Consider the following 17,107-nt stretch of genomic DNA (forward strand, 5'->3'; position numbering starts at 1 on the left):
TTAATATAATAGCCAAAGATGACACAATTAATGGGATCTTTAATGTAACAAAAAACCAAATAAATAAGCAACAAACCATTAATGACAGTTCTTCAATGGTTATATCCAGACATTAGCATAACACCAACTTGAAACGAAGGAGGTAACATACCAGAGAGCCCTTTGCCTTCAACACCAGCAATAACTGAAGAAAATAATGAACAGCCTGCAAAACAACATTTCTCCTTGTAGTTTCATTCACAACCACCGGCAGCAACGACTGCACTGCGAGACAACTTGGCATCGTAGGGACGCCGGTGCTGAGGATGAGGCAGCGCTTTAGCAAGACGTAAGGCAGAGCTGAGGTGGTCAAACCCATGGGCCACCCGTGGGTGCTACCAAACCTCGCTGCCAAAACCCACCCCATGGGTGCAAGGCAGCCAGGACCCTGCCGGCCGCCATGCTGCAGCCTGCGCAGGGCCTCTCAGCTGCTCCTCAGGAGGGCCTCGTACATCCCAACAGCAGCTGTTCATTTCCCACACGTTGGCCTCCATTTGGGTCGCCCCCGAGGCATGCATCCCAAGCACACCAAAATGAGTTTTCTAGTGTATATTCCCTGTTTCTTCTCACTCCTGGGCTTGGGGGCCATGGCCCTCCTCGACCCCCTCATAACTCCTCCAAAGCCCTAAATAATGTTTGGTGGCCAAACCTTTCCCAGTCATACTCTTCAGAAAGGTAGGGAAAGGGCACAGGGACGAAGATTGGGATGTGGAAACATATTCGGGACAGAACCAGGGTGAATCCAGGCGGGTGAGAGAAGGAGGTTAGCTCCTCATAGCTGCTACCTACTAGAGAGGCTGTGGAGAGACTGACGCATCTGCCATGGCACCTCGCTGATGAGGACGTCTTACCGGCACGCGGTGGGCAAAGCGGGGTCCTGCTGTCCCTCCTGCACTCCTGAGGTCCCTCCAGTGCTGGCAGGCTGGCAGCTACTCCTGGGCTTCCTCTCCCCATGACCCGTGCTGGGAGACCCTAGCAGAAGCCAGGAGGTGCCCGAGTGCCCGGATCACCCAGCCTGGACCTGCAGCAGTCAGTGCCCCGAGGGAAGAGGCAATCATTCAGTCTCTAATGACATCACGTGCAGAACCAGAGGCAGTATGTGACTTCGAAGACCACAACAGGTTAAAAATAACCCCATGGCACAAAGATGGTTTAACCACACAGCAAGCAGAAAACGTTCCCTGCAGTGCTAACCTTGCCTGCTCATACAAAATTATTTAGTGCCCTTTCTTCTGGCAACCAAAATCCAGTATTACCAGCTTGCCTGAGGTCTGAAGTGATCTAGAGGGCAAAGCTGCAACCTACTGCTTCCTCTTTCAGGATGCATCACCACAGGGTGAAGATTTCCAGGAAGTTTTGCAGGAATGTTTTCTGGGGATTGGTTGTTTTTTGGTTGGTTTTGTTTGTTTGTTTGTTTTTAATACTAATTGAAACAAGGGGGATAGCCCTCACTCCTCCTCTTAAAACATACACACTCTCCTTAGTTAGAACTCACCTAGGAGATCCATGTAAAAAAATGACTCACTGCTGTGCAAGGGGTCCTGTCAAGGTAGCAAATGTCCTAGATGCTGCCAAAACACTTCTCCCCTTTGCATGAGGAAGGCAAGTCTCCCTCTTGCCCACAACGTGGAAGATGTGGCATTCAGATACAATCTGCGGATACACTCGACTACCCAGCCAAACGTACGATGCAACACCTGGGCAAATGGCTGTCTACAAAAGTTGTCACTGAAGAATTTGCCCTGTTTGAGTACGGGATGTGGGACTGGGCCTCAGTGATGATACGGAAACTTCTGTACTCTGAGCTGTCATCAGACTGTTGCTGGAAACAAGCCAAGAAAACATTTTCCACAATAGTACACGGGTTGAACTGAAAAAGTTCAATTTAAGTGTAGACATCCATTTCATGACCCTGTGAAAAATACTTGGCAGGAAAACAAAAGTCCTAAAAGCAGAATATCCAGATAATTAAAATAAAGAACAAAAATGAAGTAATTTTGACTTAAGCTTTTTAAAGCAGCATGATTCATTTTACAAACCCCAAACCAAGTTATAAAATTATAATCTAGATGGCAGTTCCTTGTAAAGCCTCAATATTTTCAAGCCATCATTGAGATACTAAATAATAATGTGAGTGCAGCACATAGAATATGGAGGAAACAGCAGGAAAAAACCACAGTATTTAAGTATCCATCTAACTTAAAACTTTACAGCTAGTAGCAATGAATCTAGAGTGTGCTCTAAACTTTCACATAAAGGTTTGAAATAAAACAGCTTTGATTTCTTTCCATATTTTTCTACGATTACTGGAAACAATTTTTTTCAAAACGTTGTTACTCTACTCAGAATTTTCAATCTCGTTTACCCCCTGTGAAAATCTAAAATGAATGAGGAATTACCACACATATCCACGTCTCTTTTTTAAAAGCCTTTACTGCATTTGAAGGAAAAAATGCCCTTCAAATTGTACTGTTGGTTTATTCTCCATCTCTTTTTATTACGTTTTTTCCCCATTATAATTGAGGACTAACAGGTCTAATCTGAAATGTGATTGATTTCGCCCATATAAACAAGCTCACTGATATCACCCCAAGCACATTCCATAGAGGAGAGATGCACAGACTAAAATTCATGGACTAAAAAGCAATTGTATAGCCTGGGTAAATAAATGGTATTAAACAGTGGGATGGGCTGTTCTTATTAGCATCTTTTTGAACACGAAACAAACACTTCTGAGCAAGAAATGAGCGGTTGCAGGATTACTTCAAAAAGAGAAGCTAGGAAAGTTGCTCTCAAAACTTTGTCCTTCATTCATGAACTTTGAAGACCGTGCCAGACACTCATACACCAGGCAGGACGGCTGCCAACGCCCAGCCCTTGAAAAGGTCCAGAAGACCATGCTCTGCTGTCTTTGCCCTTCAGTTCATTTTGGTCTCCCCAACTTCTCATGCATTTCATGCGCAGAACCCAACCGCTCTACGTGGCACCTGCAGGACAAGATGTCACCAGCCCAGTGAAAAAAAAACAACTGCTGGATGAAAAGAACACTTCAAGCCAGCCAGAAGATATCACTGAGAAGAAAAAAGAAAGCCAAGTCGAATACAACTGTATTTCTCTGTGGTTTTTTTTTTTTTTTTAAATTCCATACCTAAAAACCTTAAACAGATGTTGAAAAGCAAAATAATGGTTCCACCTACCCTATCTAAACATATTGCCAGTCCCTCTGCCTTGGTGGGATTACACAGAGATAAGGTTAGGACCACACTGAAGTAGCCGGCTGAGCATGGGCTCCATGGCAGGCACTTATGCTCACCACCCTCTTTTTCCATGGACTGCATTGCTGATCTTTTATTCTGCTTGTAAATGTACCAAACACTTGACAGAATAAAGAAAGAGAGGCATCAACCACGTCAGGTGTGTTACACATAATCCCTCCTGAATCTTCTCTGTGCACGTGTGCGCATTTAGACGTAAATACACACAGGTTTCAGGTTGTTTAGCTTTCCTCTTTTCCCTTTCCCAATGGGCAGTACGTAAGCTTGAGACATTAAGAATTAAGGAAAAAAAGTAATTCCAGCTTAGCACTATAAAGCCGGTTCAAAGGGGCAGAGAACACGTCATCGCTAGTGCCTTGGGTATCTTTAGGATACTTCTACTTCTCTGTTCAGTGCTGCAAAGCGAGGGTGAACAGGCCTGGCTCACGTCTGGGTTTCTCCACTGCCATTGCACATAGCTGTGGCCAGAGCTGAGCTTCCAGTGGATTCAAAACCAATGTTCAGTACGCTCATATAAGAGAAAAACAGAAAAATTTCCTGAGTGCTGGAAAACGTAAGGCTGAAATCGGAAGACATGTATTTAAAATTGATTAATTAGAGCACCACAATTCCTTTTTGTACCTTCAATTAAGCCCCGCCACAGGCAACAAAGGAATCATGCAATCTGCTACAGCACTGGGTACTAAAGACCGCGGTGATCAGCAAATACAGGAACAAACTGTTACTAAATGAAATTTTCCCTTTCTCAAAGGGAAAAAAAAATTAGGGGAGGGAAAAACCCTATTACTTAAGAGTTGGCACCATATCATTATATAATAAAACATACCTGTCCTCATCTATTTTTACAAAATCTGATTTTCAGGAAAAAAAGCAAGCACTTTATGAGTATTCTGTAATTTTCCTGGTCTATTCATTTGGCAGTAACTGGACACGCTTCTGTTTTAATCATTGCGTTTCTTCCCTTTCACTGTGACACTGTTCCTCGCAACACACATAATACATAAAGCAAAGCTGATTATTGGTTCAGAAATTTGAATACTGCAAATCTTTTGGTCCCACACAGCTGGCTACAGTTTTTACTTCAGGAGACAAAAAAAAGAAACAAACCAAACAAACCCTGAATCAACCACAAAGTTTTTGCCAACGCTTACCTAAAACTTAAAAACCTACAAGTCCACCAGGGAGTGCAGAAGCATGCGCTGGTCCTCCACCCTGTGCAGCTGCTGGCACATCTGGGAGCCCCACCGCTGGAGCAGAGGGCACACATCATCACCACACTAAGAAAATAAAACGTCCAGTCCAGGACCTGGGAGCTGAGCCTAGCTTAACCTTTTCCTGAGGAATGAGATGCTGGAAGAGTAGCTCCAGCTGAGCAGGGACTGACATGATCCTAGCCAACCCTTCCTCCCTCCCTATGTCCTTCTTCCCAGGATACTTGCATAGTCAAATCCCTCCTGCACAGACCTGAGTGTCTTGGCAATCCCTGCACACTCCCAACCACAACCCCTTCAACTGCCCTATCCAAGAATACGGCAGAAAAGGGAGGATCCCAAAATCACTTCCCACTGTGGACTCCAAGAACTGCAGCTACCATACTGAAATCTGTTCTCCAGCAGAGGATAGGAACACATTTGCAAAGCCTCCCAAGACCGGGCAATCAGTTCTGTGTTTAGTTCCATGGTATTTCTCACCTTCTCTCCTTCGAGCACACGCAGACTGTATTTTACTTAAGCTACTGTCGGTAATATCTACTGCATCTTCCATTCAGCCACACCACAAGTGGCAAAGCAACAGGCCATCGGAAGAGCATTTCTCACTCGATACTCAGCACCATAGGTTTTAAGCCATGTGGGGCCCTGTGTTTTTCTTGGACAAGAACCATGTGTGCATGTGGTGTCATTATGAGGGAAAAAATAGATCAAGGAAATCCCCTTTTCCACCTCCAATCAGCCATCGATTGAGCCAGACTCATCCACAGCAATCACAAGTTCTGCTCATAAGAAGTGTGATTCTTTGTGTTTGGTAACAAAGCAACCCCTCCAGGTGCCCTGCAACACTGTCCACAGCACCAACTCCCAGAACACGTGATTTTGCAGTTTTAATCTTATCACTAATCTTCCCCCCCACACAAATTACAACATATCTAAAAACTCCCACGTGGGACTGTCACAATCAACTTGACCTTCAACTGGAGGGCTCATCCCAGAAGGAACCAGAATGAGCACAAACCACACACTTGCACAACATAATAGGCAAAGACATTTTTTCTTCTGGCCTGGCACACAGGGAACCCAAAATTCGTGAGAACAAGCGAGTGCCAAGGGCATGGCTGTTCCTAGGATCTCAGGGCAGATGCTTCACACCAGGGTAGTCCTACAAGAGCAAAAATGTGTGCCATGTCAATCTAGGTGCTGACCTTGGACAAGCCTTTAGGAAGACTGGGAACTCTGGCTACTTGTATCCAGTTGTGAAAGTGATGCAGAACTGAGCAAGTGAAGCTTTTTTTTTTTTTGCCGCTGCAACTCATACTTTCTGACACAGAGACACTGAGCTGAGGTATACTGTAATGCTCACCAGAGGCTGGGATGGGGTTTGGATCTTGCTTTTGACTCTCGGTTACAACCTTGCAGGAACAAAACAAGTTATCTCACTGTGGCCCACACCATCCCAGGCCACCTCTCTGCTGCAAGGTCCTAGGACATCATGGAATTATATAATGGGATCCAACCTCAGAGGCATGTGCCTCTGGAGTTTATCCATCTTTGCCAGCCACACGCTGCTCCCCATCAAAGGGCTCAGGACTTAACCAGGCAGAATTGCAAACTGAAAATTGGGAAACAGTTGGAGAGACTGCTTGTGTTAAGCAATGTTGCATCCAGTGCTGGCTGGGCTACACCATTCGCCTGGACTGATGGATTTCCTTCACCAAGAGATCTCCACTAGCAGAGCTTTCAAATGTTCATTATGCTTTCTCACCAACCAGAACTAAAAGTGGCAACCAGTGCCTCCTGCCATACTTCTAGGACTCCCCAGTGCACCAGTGGGCCATGTTCAGACAGGTGCTACCACACCTGTACCCAGAGCAGTAGTCCTGGACATAAAACATTGTTTATTGACTGCATCCAAGAGGACACTCCACAGTGACTGCATACTTTAGATAAAACAAAATAGTCCTACGAACTGATCCTAACTCTATTGTTGCCCTCACCTTTTCTTTGTCTTGTGTCACTGAAAGAAGAAAAATATCCTCTGGAGCTATTCAAAGAATGGCTCTGCACATGCCAAACTGTAGATGGAGACCCACCACAGTCCCACAGCTTATGCCATTTTATATATGTGCTGGCACTTAAACTATGCCCATCACCTATCAGCCAAGTATGTAATAAGTTTGGGGCATCCTCATGGATTAAAACTGACCTCATTGAAGGTCTGCTATTTCATAATACTGAATCATCAGCTAAAGATTTGGACTGTCATCTGAACCACAAGAAGCTTACACAGGATCTACTTACTGCATTGCTCCAGCATCATGCAAAACATTTTTATTCAGCATGCTCTAGTTAGTTCCTTCTATTTTCCATTTATCTTTTTGTGTGTGCGTGTGGCTGGGAGAAACCTAAGCTGAAATAAAATGTTCCACATTTCTCTCCAAACAAGGTGATATTCCTCCAGGATTTTATCAGTTTCCCCTGGGAAAGGTTGGTTTCTTCTCAAGAAGAGAGGAATTTCTAATTTCCTTTTCTGCCTTTGAAAATGCAATCACAACATACACTGTTGTGCTTATCCCACTGCACGCTTTTAACAGCAATACTTGTGACAATGCATCTGAGAGGACCCACTCCCAAGAAACCCTCTCAAACCTGCCTGAAGAGCAGCTCTGCTCTCAAACACTGCAGTGCTTCTCCAACCCAAGCCTTCCATCCACAGCAGGTTTGGGGGATGCTGACAAAGGAGAAAGAGGGCTCCCGACGACAGACAAAATCCTGCTGGTTCTGCAGCGGTACTGGAGACCAGACACCAGCAGGCATGGTCAAGAGCACATCAGAGCATACTCCGTACTCCAGCCTTTCAGTCCTTTAGCTTTCACAGAGCACATACTCCTGAGCTGCCCCAGCACGGGCAGGGAACAGAACATCCACCACCAAAGAGCGGCTTCAGGTGTGACGATTTGGCTACCCCACTACTCCCTTCTCCTTAGGACCTCTGCACCTCACTGTCTCAGACACTTCTGGCACTTTCAGGAACGCAGCATGCCACCCATACCAGTTTGCCCAACCTCAAGTTTACATGGCATATTTTGAAGGCTGCTGTATATAAAATGGCAGATTGCAGATATAATGGCATTTCTGGAAATACTTAAAATTATTAAGTTTGCTCTGACTTATTCCTACAGAGAAACTAATGTACTAGGTTTTTTTGTGAGAACTTAAAAACTAGTCATTGAAATCTATCTGAGGGAACATACAGCTCAGGTGGTGCTACCAGGGCTAGTGACCAAGGATCTTGGCTCTTAAAGCACGTTGAAATTACAACAATTGCTGTCTAGATACACAAGCCTGGCTGCATGACAGAAAGTAAATTTAAGAAGCACACCAAGTATCCTGGAGGTCTCCTCATGTAATCTATCAGCGTTCATCTGTCAAATTTCATCTTCAAGGACTGGAGTTGGATGTAGGCTTTCACGCTCCCTCTGAGTCCAAACAGGGGAAAAAAATCTCCCAGAAAGTCAAAGTCCAGAGCAAAGTGAGCTGAAACACAGACCAGCTTTCAGAGCACCCTGATGCCCAACTGGGAGAGATGACATTCATTAGTATGGGTACATGGGCAGGGGGAGAGATTTAATTGCACATTTCCAAGCAAATGCGACCTAAAAAGATTTAAGCAAAGTTACATTTTCTGAACAGTCATGGCAAAACCTATATAAACCCCAGACATTTGCTCAGTCATAAACTGCTTATTAAGACACAATTTTAGTTGCCAGAAGTGCGGAACTGTATTGCCTAACCCAATCAGGTGTGACAATGATAAAGCAATATAATAGCTAGACCTGAACCACAAAAATATCCCTTAGGCCCAGCTCTCCTACTAGAAGATGCTCATGGAGAAGTCTAACTAGATGCAGTGGCAATTTGTTCTAACATGAATATGGGGTAGGAAAAAAAATCCAATGTTTGGACACAGTAACTGCAATCTCAGATGTATGCACAACTGACGCTGAATAACAAGAGCATTGCTCATAAAATTGCCTTTACTACATTTTTGCTACACAATGAAGCATTTGTACATTAAGTGACATTTTTCTGATTATCAGAAAAAGCTTTTTACAGAGCTTGCTTGACTGTGCCGAAGCTCATTTTTTTTCTCGCCTACTCTCCTAAACTGATTTAAAAGCAACTCTTGGTAGGGCACTAGTGAATGTATTGGATGGTCCTCTTATTACAGTGGTAGATCCCAGCTGCCCCTTCCAATAAGAACAAAAATCAGTTATGAAAACTTACTCTCTTTTAAATTACCAACGAAAATTCTTGGCAGTAGTAAAGGATATTGGTGCATTTATCTATACTAGCAAGAGCACTAGCCCCTAAATGTTTATATAATATTTCTGTCAGACACAAGATGACAAAGGCTATTGCAAATACCGCAGAATCTGGGAATACATTTTACTTCCCTTAGACAGAAGGGCACTCAGTGCAAAATCTATGAGCCTTACTAATGTCACATTTTTTAACTGTCTCCTTCCCGAAACGTTTACCTCAGATGCATGACGAATAAGGTTTTAAAATTACAGATGCAAGTCATGTATTTTGCAGATTCAGCTGTGTCTTTTCTCCCTCACAATTTAGTGAGAAACTAACTTTTAAGTGATTTATTTGTAATACCAGCAACCTACTACTTTGCTGTTCTGTTATTGGGTTTTATGATTTGCTACAAAGATAAATAAACCAACCTCATCCAAGGTGCTCCAGTGGCAATGGTGGTCACCCTTCAGTATTTTGCAGAACGTGAAAAAGAGACATATTCTTTTCACAGAGAATTTACAGTAATTTTATTGGAGGTTAAAGTGAATGTCAATATTTAATTCAGATCCTGCATGCTCTAATATGAAAAGGCTTTAATTCTTGTAAAAATACATATATTAATAGACAGAAACTCATGACATACAAGCCAAGAGTGGCAAATAAGGTAGCAGTGTCCCTTGGTGGAGTCTCACTGTCGCAGGGGAAGTCCCCCTTATCCTACAGAGAAGTAACACAGCGTAACTAGACTAAGTCACCACTGGATATAAAATGAAATCTCATTTATATTACATGCAACTCCAGCAAAATATATGCCAATCCTTTTCAAACCTGTTTCCCAAAGCTTCTTACTACTAATGCCAGAGGAAAAGAAAAATGGACAGCCTGTATATATCCTATATGTATATGCATACTGGTACGCATACACACACAGAGATCTTTTTCCTTCAAGCCAGTTATACTATAATTTAATTGCTGCAGCAAGCTGTAGGATACCACTGCACTGCAAGCATTGTTCAACAAGTTAAGGAAAAGTTACGTTTTTGATTTCCAAGAGGAAGGGTGGTAACCTATAAAATTGTAAAGGAAACCACTCACAAGCTTATTTCAATACCCTTGCTAAAAACAGCCCGCTGGAATAGAAGAGTCTCTTCCTCATCCTGCTCAGAACAATTGGAAAATTACAGACTGTTTAAAATACATTAATTTAACAGATTAAAAAATAAAATTAATGGAAACAAAAAAATAACAGCTCTCACTCATGGAATTGCACTGCTCATTTCTGCAATTTCTCTGGTAGCTGTACCTGGATTTAGCTAGAGGAAAAAGTGCCTCAAATTACGGAACAGTTACACTTAAAATGCATTACAGATCCTGAGCGGTCATTCTCTCCCAAAGACTTTACTTTTCAGTTTATCCTGAAGTCACTGAGGACAGGTTTAACTTAAGCCAAAATAAACATCGATTGCTAGAAGCTTTGGGGTAAACAACATCAGACTGGATTTGACATAAATTGGTGTGGGTTTTTTTCTATATGATCAGATAAAATCTAAAATAAATTCTATACAAGCATTTCGTAAAATACAGGACAATGATAAAATCTGGTTTATGTTGCTTACTGTAATTTCTTCTACAATATATTCATCACAGGGATTTACGTGATAAATGCAGCATCCCATTCCCTCTTGGCCCGTGATGCAATTATCTGCACTAAGCCCAGCAAGGTAGGGCATACTGTTAGCTGCACTTCAACAGGCAGGGGGAGAATAAAAACAAGGAGGGGGGGAGGGAAGTATTTGTAAAAAAAGTCATTGTGTCACAGAGCAGAGCAGCAAACACTGCACCAGCAGACACTAATACAGCCACTTCCCCCCCTCCTTTTCATCTGATCCCTCAGTGAATACACAGCTGCAAACATCTGAGATACAAAACAATGTGTGTCTTAACCTATCCCTGACAAAGCAGGACTTTTAAAATCTTCCAGATTATCACCTTCACAAGGTCTGGCCTTGTCCTCTGTATTTCAGAAGGACATTGATTTTTCACTAATGCAGTTGTAGTGCCCGGGCAGGTAATGGGGAGCAGTGTGCCAGGGAACAAGTTCATCGGGCAGATGACTCTGCAGATACACAGAGCGAAGGCTTGCTCCAGATGGGATCAGCACAAATTTGACACTATCGTATTAGCTACAAAACCCTGCACTATTAATCCAGATGAGAGAAGAGGATTCATTTCCAACTTCTACTGATTCTTTCTCTAGCAGCTTATTTCTGCTTTGCAGAAGGTCCAGGAATTTAGACTAATGAAACTAATTTCTTAGGAAACAGACTGGTCATGCATCTCTTTTACTGCTCAGGTTTCTTTTGTATAACACGGAAGATGAACCCACAATTGCTAAAGCTCAATGATAACAGGCATTATCTTAGTGATATAAAACTTGATTAATTAAATGGCCTTTGGGATATCTTGTTTTAATATTGGAAGTATGAAATTTAATTCCTAAAAAAAAACCTGAAGGAAAGTAAAAGTCACATCAATCAAAAGTAGCTCAACTATCTTTTGCCTACAGTGAACTCAGAAAGTGGTGAAATTTGGAAAAGGTTAAGCTTATCTATGAAAATAAAAGATTCCTTGAGTCATTTTAAAAAGCATCTATAAAAGATATGGCAGCACAGCTGCAAAGTCACAGAAATGAGTTAATGTCTGGCACTCCAGTGCACGCTGCTTTTAAAAAGCTACAGCAAAGCACTGCAGCACCAGCTGGGATTTGTAAGTGTATCTATAGGTAAGTGGGGGACAAGTCCTTACACTTCATAATGCCTACCTCTGAATATACATCCTGCTTGTTTATATGGGGCTGACACAATAACGTGGTCTACTCCTTGTAGCAGGTACCAAACTTCAGCACTTTTCTCATCAGGCCGTAGTTTAAAGGTGGACTTCTCTCACATACAGCTGGTGCTGGCCCCGGCCCCCGTGTGCCCCACAGCAGGGCTTTCTACGTCCAAACCACCTAATTCGCTACCTCTGACAGGTGTGCTTGATTATACCACAGCCTTCCACAGGTGTCACTGACCTCACTGTTGGGAATATACAGAGTTCACCACCATTACTTGCCGTTCGGCATTCACTTCACGTGTTACCTGACCAGAAGTGCCTCCTTTCCTCTTGATTTATGATTCAGTTTTACAGGAACCTCCCGTCACTCCCCTTCTAGAAACAGCGCAATGACAAACAGGCTCTGGTCTGCCTTTTCTTGCGCTCTGCCTCCACGAACAGACCTTAACCTTGCGTTCGGCAGCCGCGGGGAGGGAGCTCCGGCCTCCTGCGTGCGCCCAGGGCGGCAGCAGCGCGGCAGCACCGCGGGTGCGGGGGGGGGCACACGGAGCCGCCCGCCACCCCGCAGGACTAAACCCACCCGCTCAGCCCCCGGCAGCACACGGCAGGGAGCGTTCTGCCGTTCCACGTGCTGCATGCAGGGGACACATGGCTTCGTTTCCGACACCGGCAGGGGGAAGTTTCCTTATTTAAACGCACCCCGAGCCGTTCCGGGCGGCTCGGTGGCCTTGCCCCGGTTGCTCTCCCCGCACGGGGCGGCGCGGCCGGGTGTCCCACCGCCCCGCCGCGCTCCCGGGCCCGCCCGCCGCGGGGAAGCGCCGCCGGCCCCCGCCGGTACCTTCCTGAGGGCCGCCCGCAAGTCGCGGTGCTGCGGCGTGTCACCGACGCCGCCTCCGTCCCGCTGCCCCGAGCTGCCGCCGCGCCCCAGGGCCGCGCCGCCGCGCAGCGCCGAGGCCAAGCGCACCCAGCGCCTGCCGCCGCCCACCGCCATGGCCATGGCCGCCGCCGCCGCCTGCCCCCCTCCGCCCCGCCCCGGCGAGGGCAAGGGCGAGGGCCGCGGCCTGGCCCGGCGAGCTTTAACGGCTGGTCAGGGTCGCCGCGGCGGCCCCTGCACCGCCCCGTCCCTCCGCCAGCTCCTCTCCCCCGCAGCAAGCCACGGCAGGCTCTCGGGTTACAGGCAGGTTTTCTTTAATGCCAGCGAACAGCCATGAAGCGACCGATAAACGGGTGGCGAAAGCGGGCGCCGCGAAGCGAAAGGAGCCGTCCCAGCCGCGGGAGGAGGGGCGGCCACGCCGGGGAGCGGGGGACAGCCGAGCGACCGACGCGGGTCTCGGCTGCTTTCCGGTTGGTTTCTTTATTTTTGTAAGGAAAAAAAAAAAGAAGAAAAAGAAATCCGCTCCTGTGCTCGTTCAACAAGGACCGGCGGCGGTGGGGACACGCTAGTGACTCCCTACAGGTACAACAAGAGCGTCTGCTCCGGTGGCAGGCGCTGGGTTCGTTTTCCTAAGCGATGACACAGCCTCCCTTCTCCTTGAAGGGGTTCTTGTCCTCGGGAACCCCCTTCACCAGCGGGTCCTCGCCCGACCGCTCCTCGATGTAGTTCTTGATCTCTTCGGAGCACTTGGACACCTCGAGTGAAATAACAGAGAAGTGGCTGCGTTACGGCCGGAGCTCACTGTGCACACCAGAACAGCGACCCAGTGAATTCACACCCTTCTTTCTCTTATTTACCTTCCCATCAAATATAAAAGATATGACCGCAGAGCCAGCACTAAGCATGCGCTCCCTTCCACTTTTTCACAGCCCAGTGTTCACAGAACGTGTGAGTATCACTGGGAATGTATATGCCGCTCGGAACAGCAGTTGCTGCATAGTTAAGCTTGCATTTTTTTTAGTTAGCCAATATAGTTTTATTAAGCTGCGGATCACACTCTCCCTCGGCATCAGCATGACTTATGGTTAATGGGTTCAGGAACAGTAGCTTTCAATTCAATTTCAAAGTATTTATGACTTTACCTGTTTTCCCCAAACAAAACATTCAGTAACGATTTTTCAGTGGTAATACAAATTCTCACCTTGCGGTTCTATAATAGCAACCACGCGCCTTGAATGGGAGTAAAGACCTAACTAGGAAGACAATTTACTTACAGGTTACCTGGGGTTATTAAGAACAACGGTTAATAAAACAGCCTATTGTGTTATGAGGGAACATAATATGCATGGCACTTTGCATGACATTCCTAGCAAACTAGCACTGATGTAGGTAAGCCTGCACAGAACCCGCACATGAAGAACTGGGTTTAGTTGGTGTTCACTGAGACAGGAGCACATGCAGCACATGTAGTAAGAGTGTCTGTGGAGCCTGAGGGTGCACAAGCAAATCCCACCAGCTCCAGAGGATCCTTGTCCACACACACCTCTCGTTTCCCTTCCCTATGTCAGCAGAAACTGTCCTTAGGTGCTCGAATACCTGACATGCCTGAGGACACGCTCCAGGCTCTGTCTCCACCTCCTCCCTTCCCACCCGCAATCCCTGTGGAGGCACAGCAGTGCAGAATCAGCAGCAGGAACCAGCTGTTGGCCAGGCCACTAGATGACTAGTATTTCTAATTTAAGGCCCCTTGCCTTCTTTGTTAATTATATTTTACTCCATAGGTAAAATTATGACAAGAGAACCAATGAATTTACGTGCTGTATCACAGACCAACAGAGCATGGCCTGTGCAAAATTAAGCTTTAAGCTGCCAGAAAGAAAGAGTTAATTCCCAATTAAACAGTGCATAAAATAAGGTCTAACTACCTCTTACTACCTTACAGCAAAGGAGAATTTGGACCTACAAATCCCATTACACGTGCCTCGCTCTTCTGTGCCTCACAAAGCCTGGTCATTCAAATTGGGGCACCTTATGCCATAGTAAAGTTGTGCTCCAAAGTATATGTGCAGGACCAGGGTTTCTTTTACTTCAGTCAGCACCATCAGGATCTTTTTCACATATAAGAAAAAAAGTGCCTGCTTAAATACACATTCAGACATTTTTATTCATTTCAAAATTATTCAAAAGGATATTTTCTCTTTGTGCTGTAAAGGTATAGGAAGGGGTCAAGAAAACTTTGGCTATACGTTTTTACTTTTGGTGACAACAGAAGTGTGGCTCCTGCATTTCCCTGTCCCTGTATCCCTGTACCATACAGGTACCAGGGGACTGTGACAACTACAACACAGATTTCATTCTCACAGTGAAACTTTTGTTATAACGCACTGGTAAAATTGAGGATGTTGTCTGTGCTTTACTACAGGTGATTTGAAAATATCAATTTCCCTAAAGTAATCAGGGTTTTGGTTTATTCCGAAAATTTAAGCAATAATTTTAAATTATTATTATTAAAATCAAAATCTGTACATCTTACAGAGTATATTTCAGTTGCTTGGGAACTCTCTGAGGAATGATATAGATATCTATCATTCTTGGATGCGGAGCCCTCGATACTGCTGGAGCTTCAGACTATACCATGACATCTACAATCACTGTGGCTTTCTCATTTTCTGGGCTAAACACCTAGAGCTGCAATGTAATTAACGTGACTAATGCCACTGATTCCCACATATAATGTATTTTTAGTCCTAACTAGAAGCGTTTATTTATATGTAGTTTGCTTCTGCTGGCATGCAGAACAAAAGAGAAAAGAAAAAGAATATTAGTTTTATCATGGAGCAAGATCAGTTCTGCATGTCTTTCATCTATAGAAAATGTGCAAAAATACAAACATTTCACTGGAAACTACCTCACCTGTGGAAAGAAAGGAACAATCAGTGTAAACGACTAAAAGTACGATGTTTCTACCGGACAAGGCTGGATGGATCATGGCTCTGCACCAGCTCTGGATGGATCATGGCTCTGAACCGTTGGCTCCTGCCCTCCGCCCGGGCACTGCACGGCAAGCGAAGCGGGGGAGCGGTGCCGGGGGCAGAGGGCGGCCGTGGCCGCGCAGCTCCTCCCGCAGCCCGGCGGGTGCGGTGCGGTCCCGGACGGGACGGGACAGGGAGCGGTGCCGCAGCAAGGCTTCCCGCCGGCACACCGCCCCCTCACCTGGCACCGGCAGATCCCCAGGCGTTTTACAGAGGAGGGGAACTGACCTCGAAGCGCTCCTCCCTCGCCAGGCAAGACTGCCTTGTGCTGGGCTCCAGGGACCCGCCAGCGAGGGGAAGCCAAGGGCTGCCAAATGCAACGGGAACGGCCGCAGCCGGCGGGCCCGCGCCGGCCCCTCGGGCGCCTTATCCCGGGGGCGGTGCGCCCCTTCCCCCCTCTCTCCACAGCCGCCCCCGTGCAGGACCGGCGCTCCGACACGGTGGTAGCGGTGACATGTCGCCAGCGCCGTCACCGGTCCCTGCCCCAAAGGGGGTGGCTGGACCCGTCGGTGCAAGCTGCGGTCGTCCCAAAACAGCCGGCGCTCTCCCGGAGAGCGGCTCCCGAAGCCCCGCCGCCCCTACCTTCGCCGGGCCCGCCGCGGCGGGACGGGGCGCTCCCGCTCCGCGCTGGGCTGCCGCGCCCGGCCCCGCCGCCCGCCCGACGTGCTCCCGGCCGCCGCATGAGCCCCCGCACCCCCGCCCGGAGAGTAACGGGCTTCTCCCCGCTCCGGCCCCGCCGTCCGCCCCGGCGGCCGGGCAGCCTGGGGCCCCTTCTCCGCGGCCACTCACCGGCTGCCTCTCCAGCTTCACTTCTTTCCGGAGCTGCTCCACTTCCATTTTCAGTTTGTCCTTCTCGCTCAGGTCCTCGATGTTGATGGCTGGCATCGTCTACACTGCCAAAGCGCGGAGGGAGGAGGACAAAAGGTTACCTCTGGGCAGCGAAGGCGCCGGGGCCGGAGCCCCCGGGCGGGCGCGGGGCGGCGGGGCGGTGGGACGGCCGCCCCCGGCCCGCCCCCGGGCTCACTCACACGGTGCCGTCCGGGCTGCCCCGCTGCTCGGCGGCGGCCGCGGCCGCTTCCTCTCCGGCGCGCCTGGCACCCCTTCCCCGCGCCGCTTCGCTCCGGCCTTTAAACCGCCACGCTAATCCCCCCTAACCGGATTAAAACCCGCCGCCCGATCCGGCCCCGCTGCCGGGGCGCCGGGGCGTTGACACGGGCCCTGCCTGCACAGGGAGGGTCCGGCCGCCCCGGCGCGGCCGCCGGGCAGGGCGCTCGGCCCCCCCCGCCGCATCGCCCCGGCCCCCCGCGGGGCAGCCGGCGGCAGGAGCGGGGACCTGCAGCGACCGGCCTGTGCTGGCCTCTGCCCTCCTCTCCCTCTTCGCCACCGCTGTGGGGCAAACGCAGCGAGGTCGGCCGGGTGTTTTGGGCCAGCGGTGAGGCGTTTGTCCCCGCCACCTCCTTCTGCTTCTCCTGGCCTTCGGATGATTCGTGTTTGCCTGTGCCACCAGCATCCCTGGGCGCTGTGCTCCTCTGC

The 17,107-nt window shown here is 47.6% G+C and overlaps 2 protein-coding genes across 2 annotated transcripts in view; both read right to left on the reverse strand.

The window, feature by feature from the left end:
• LOC140648377 (probable acyl-CoA dehydrogenase 6) overlaps nt 1-12,741 on the reverse strand; it is a 95,512-nt gene extending 82,771 nt beyond the window's left edge. Inside the window, exon 1 of the mRNA XM_072854256.1 lies at nt 12,507-12,741. Within this exon, the coding sequence (XP_072710357.1) occupies nt 12,507-12,665 (159 nt within the window). The 5' untranslated portion in view covers nt 12,666-12,741. The remainder of the gene's footprint in view (nt 1-12,506) is intronic.
• A 109-nt stretch (nt 12,742-12,850) lies between these two features.
• On the reverse strand, nt 12,851-16,659 carry LOC140648378 (guanine nucleotide-binding protein G(I)/G(S)/G(O) subunit gamma-11). Its single transcript, XM_072854257.1, has 2 exons — nt 16,364-16,659; nt 12,851-13,297 (listed from the first exon to the last, which is right to left on the reverse strand). The coding sequence occupies exons 1-2, from the start codon at nt 16,457-16,459 to the stop codon at nt 13,172-13,174; spliced, it is 222 nt and encodes a 73-aa protein (XP_072710358.1). The 5' UTR covers nt 16,460-16,659; the 3' UTR covers nt 12,851-13,171.
• Nucleotides 16,660-17,107: the final 448 nt, after the last annotated feature.

The sequence above is a fragment of the Ciconia boyciana genome, chromosome 2 (genome assembly GCF_034638445.1).
Source record: "Ciconia boyciana chromosome 2, ASM3463844v1, whole genome shotgun sequence".
Classification (NCBI taxonomy): Eukaryota; Metazoa; Chordata; class Aves; order Ciconiiformes; family Ciconiidae; genus Ciconia; species Ciconia boyciana.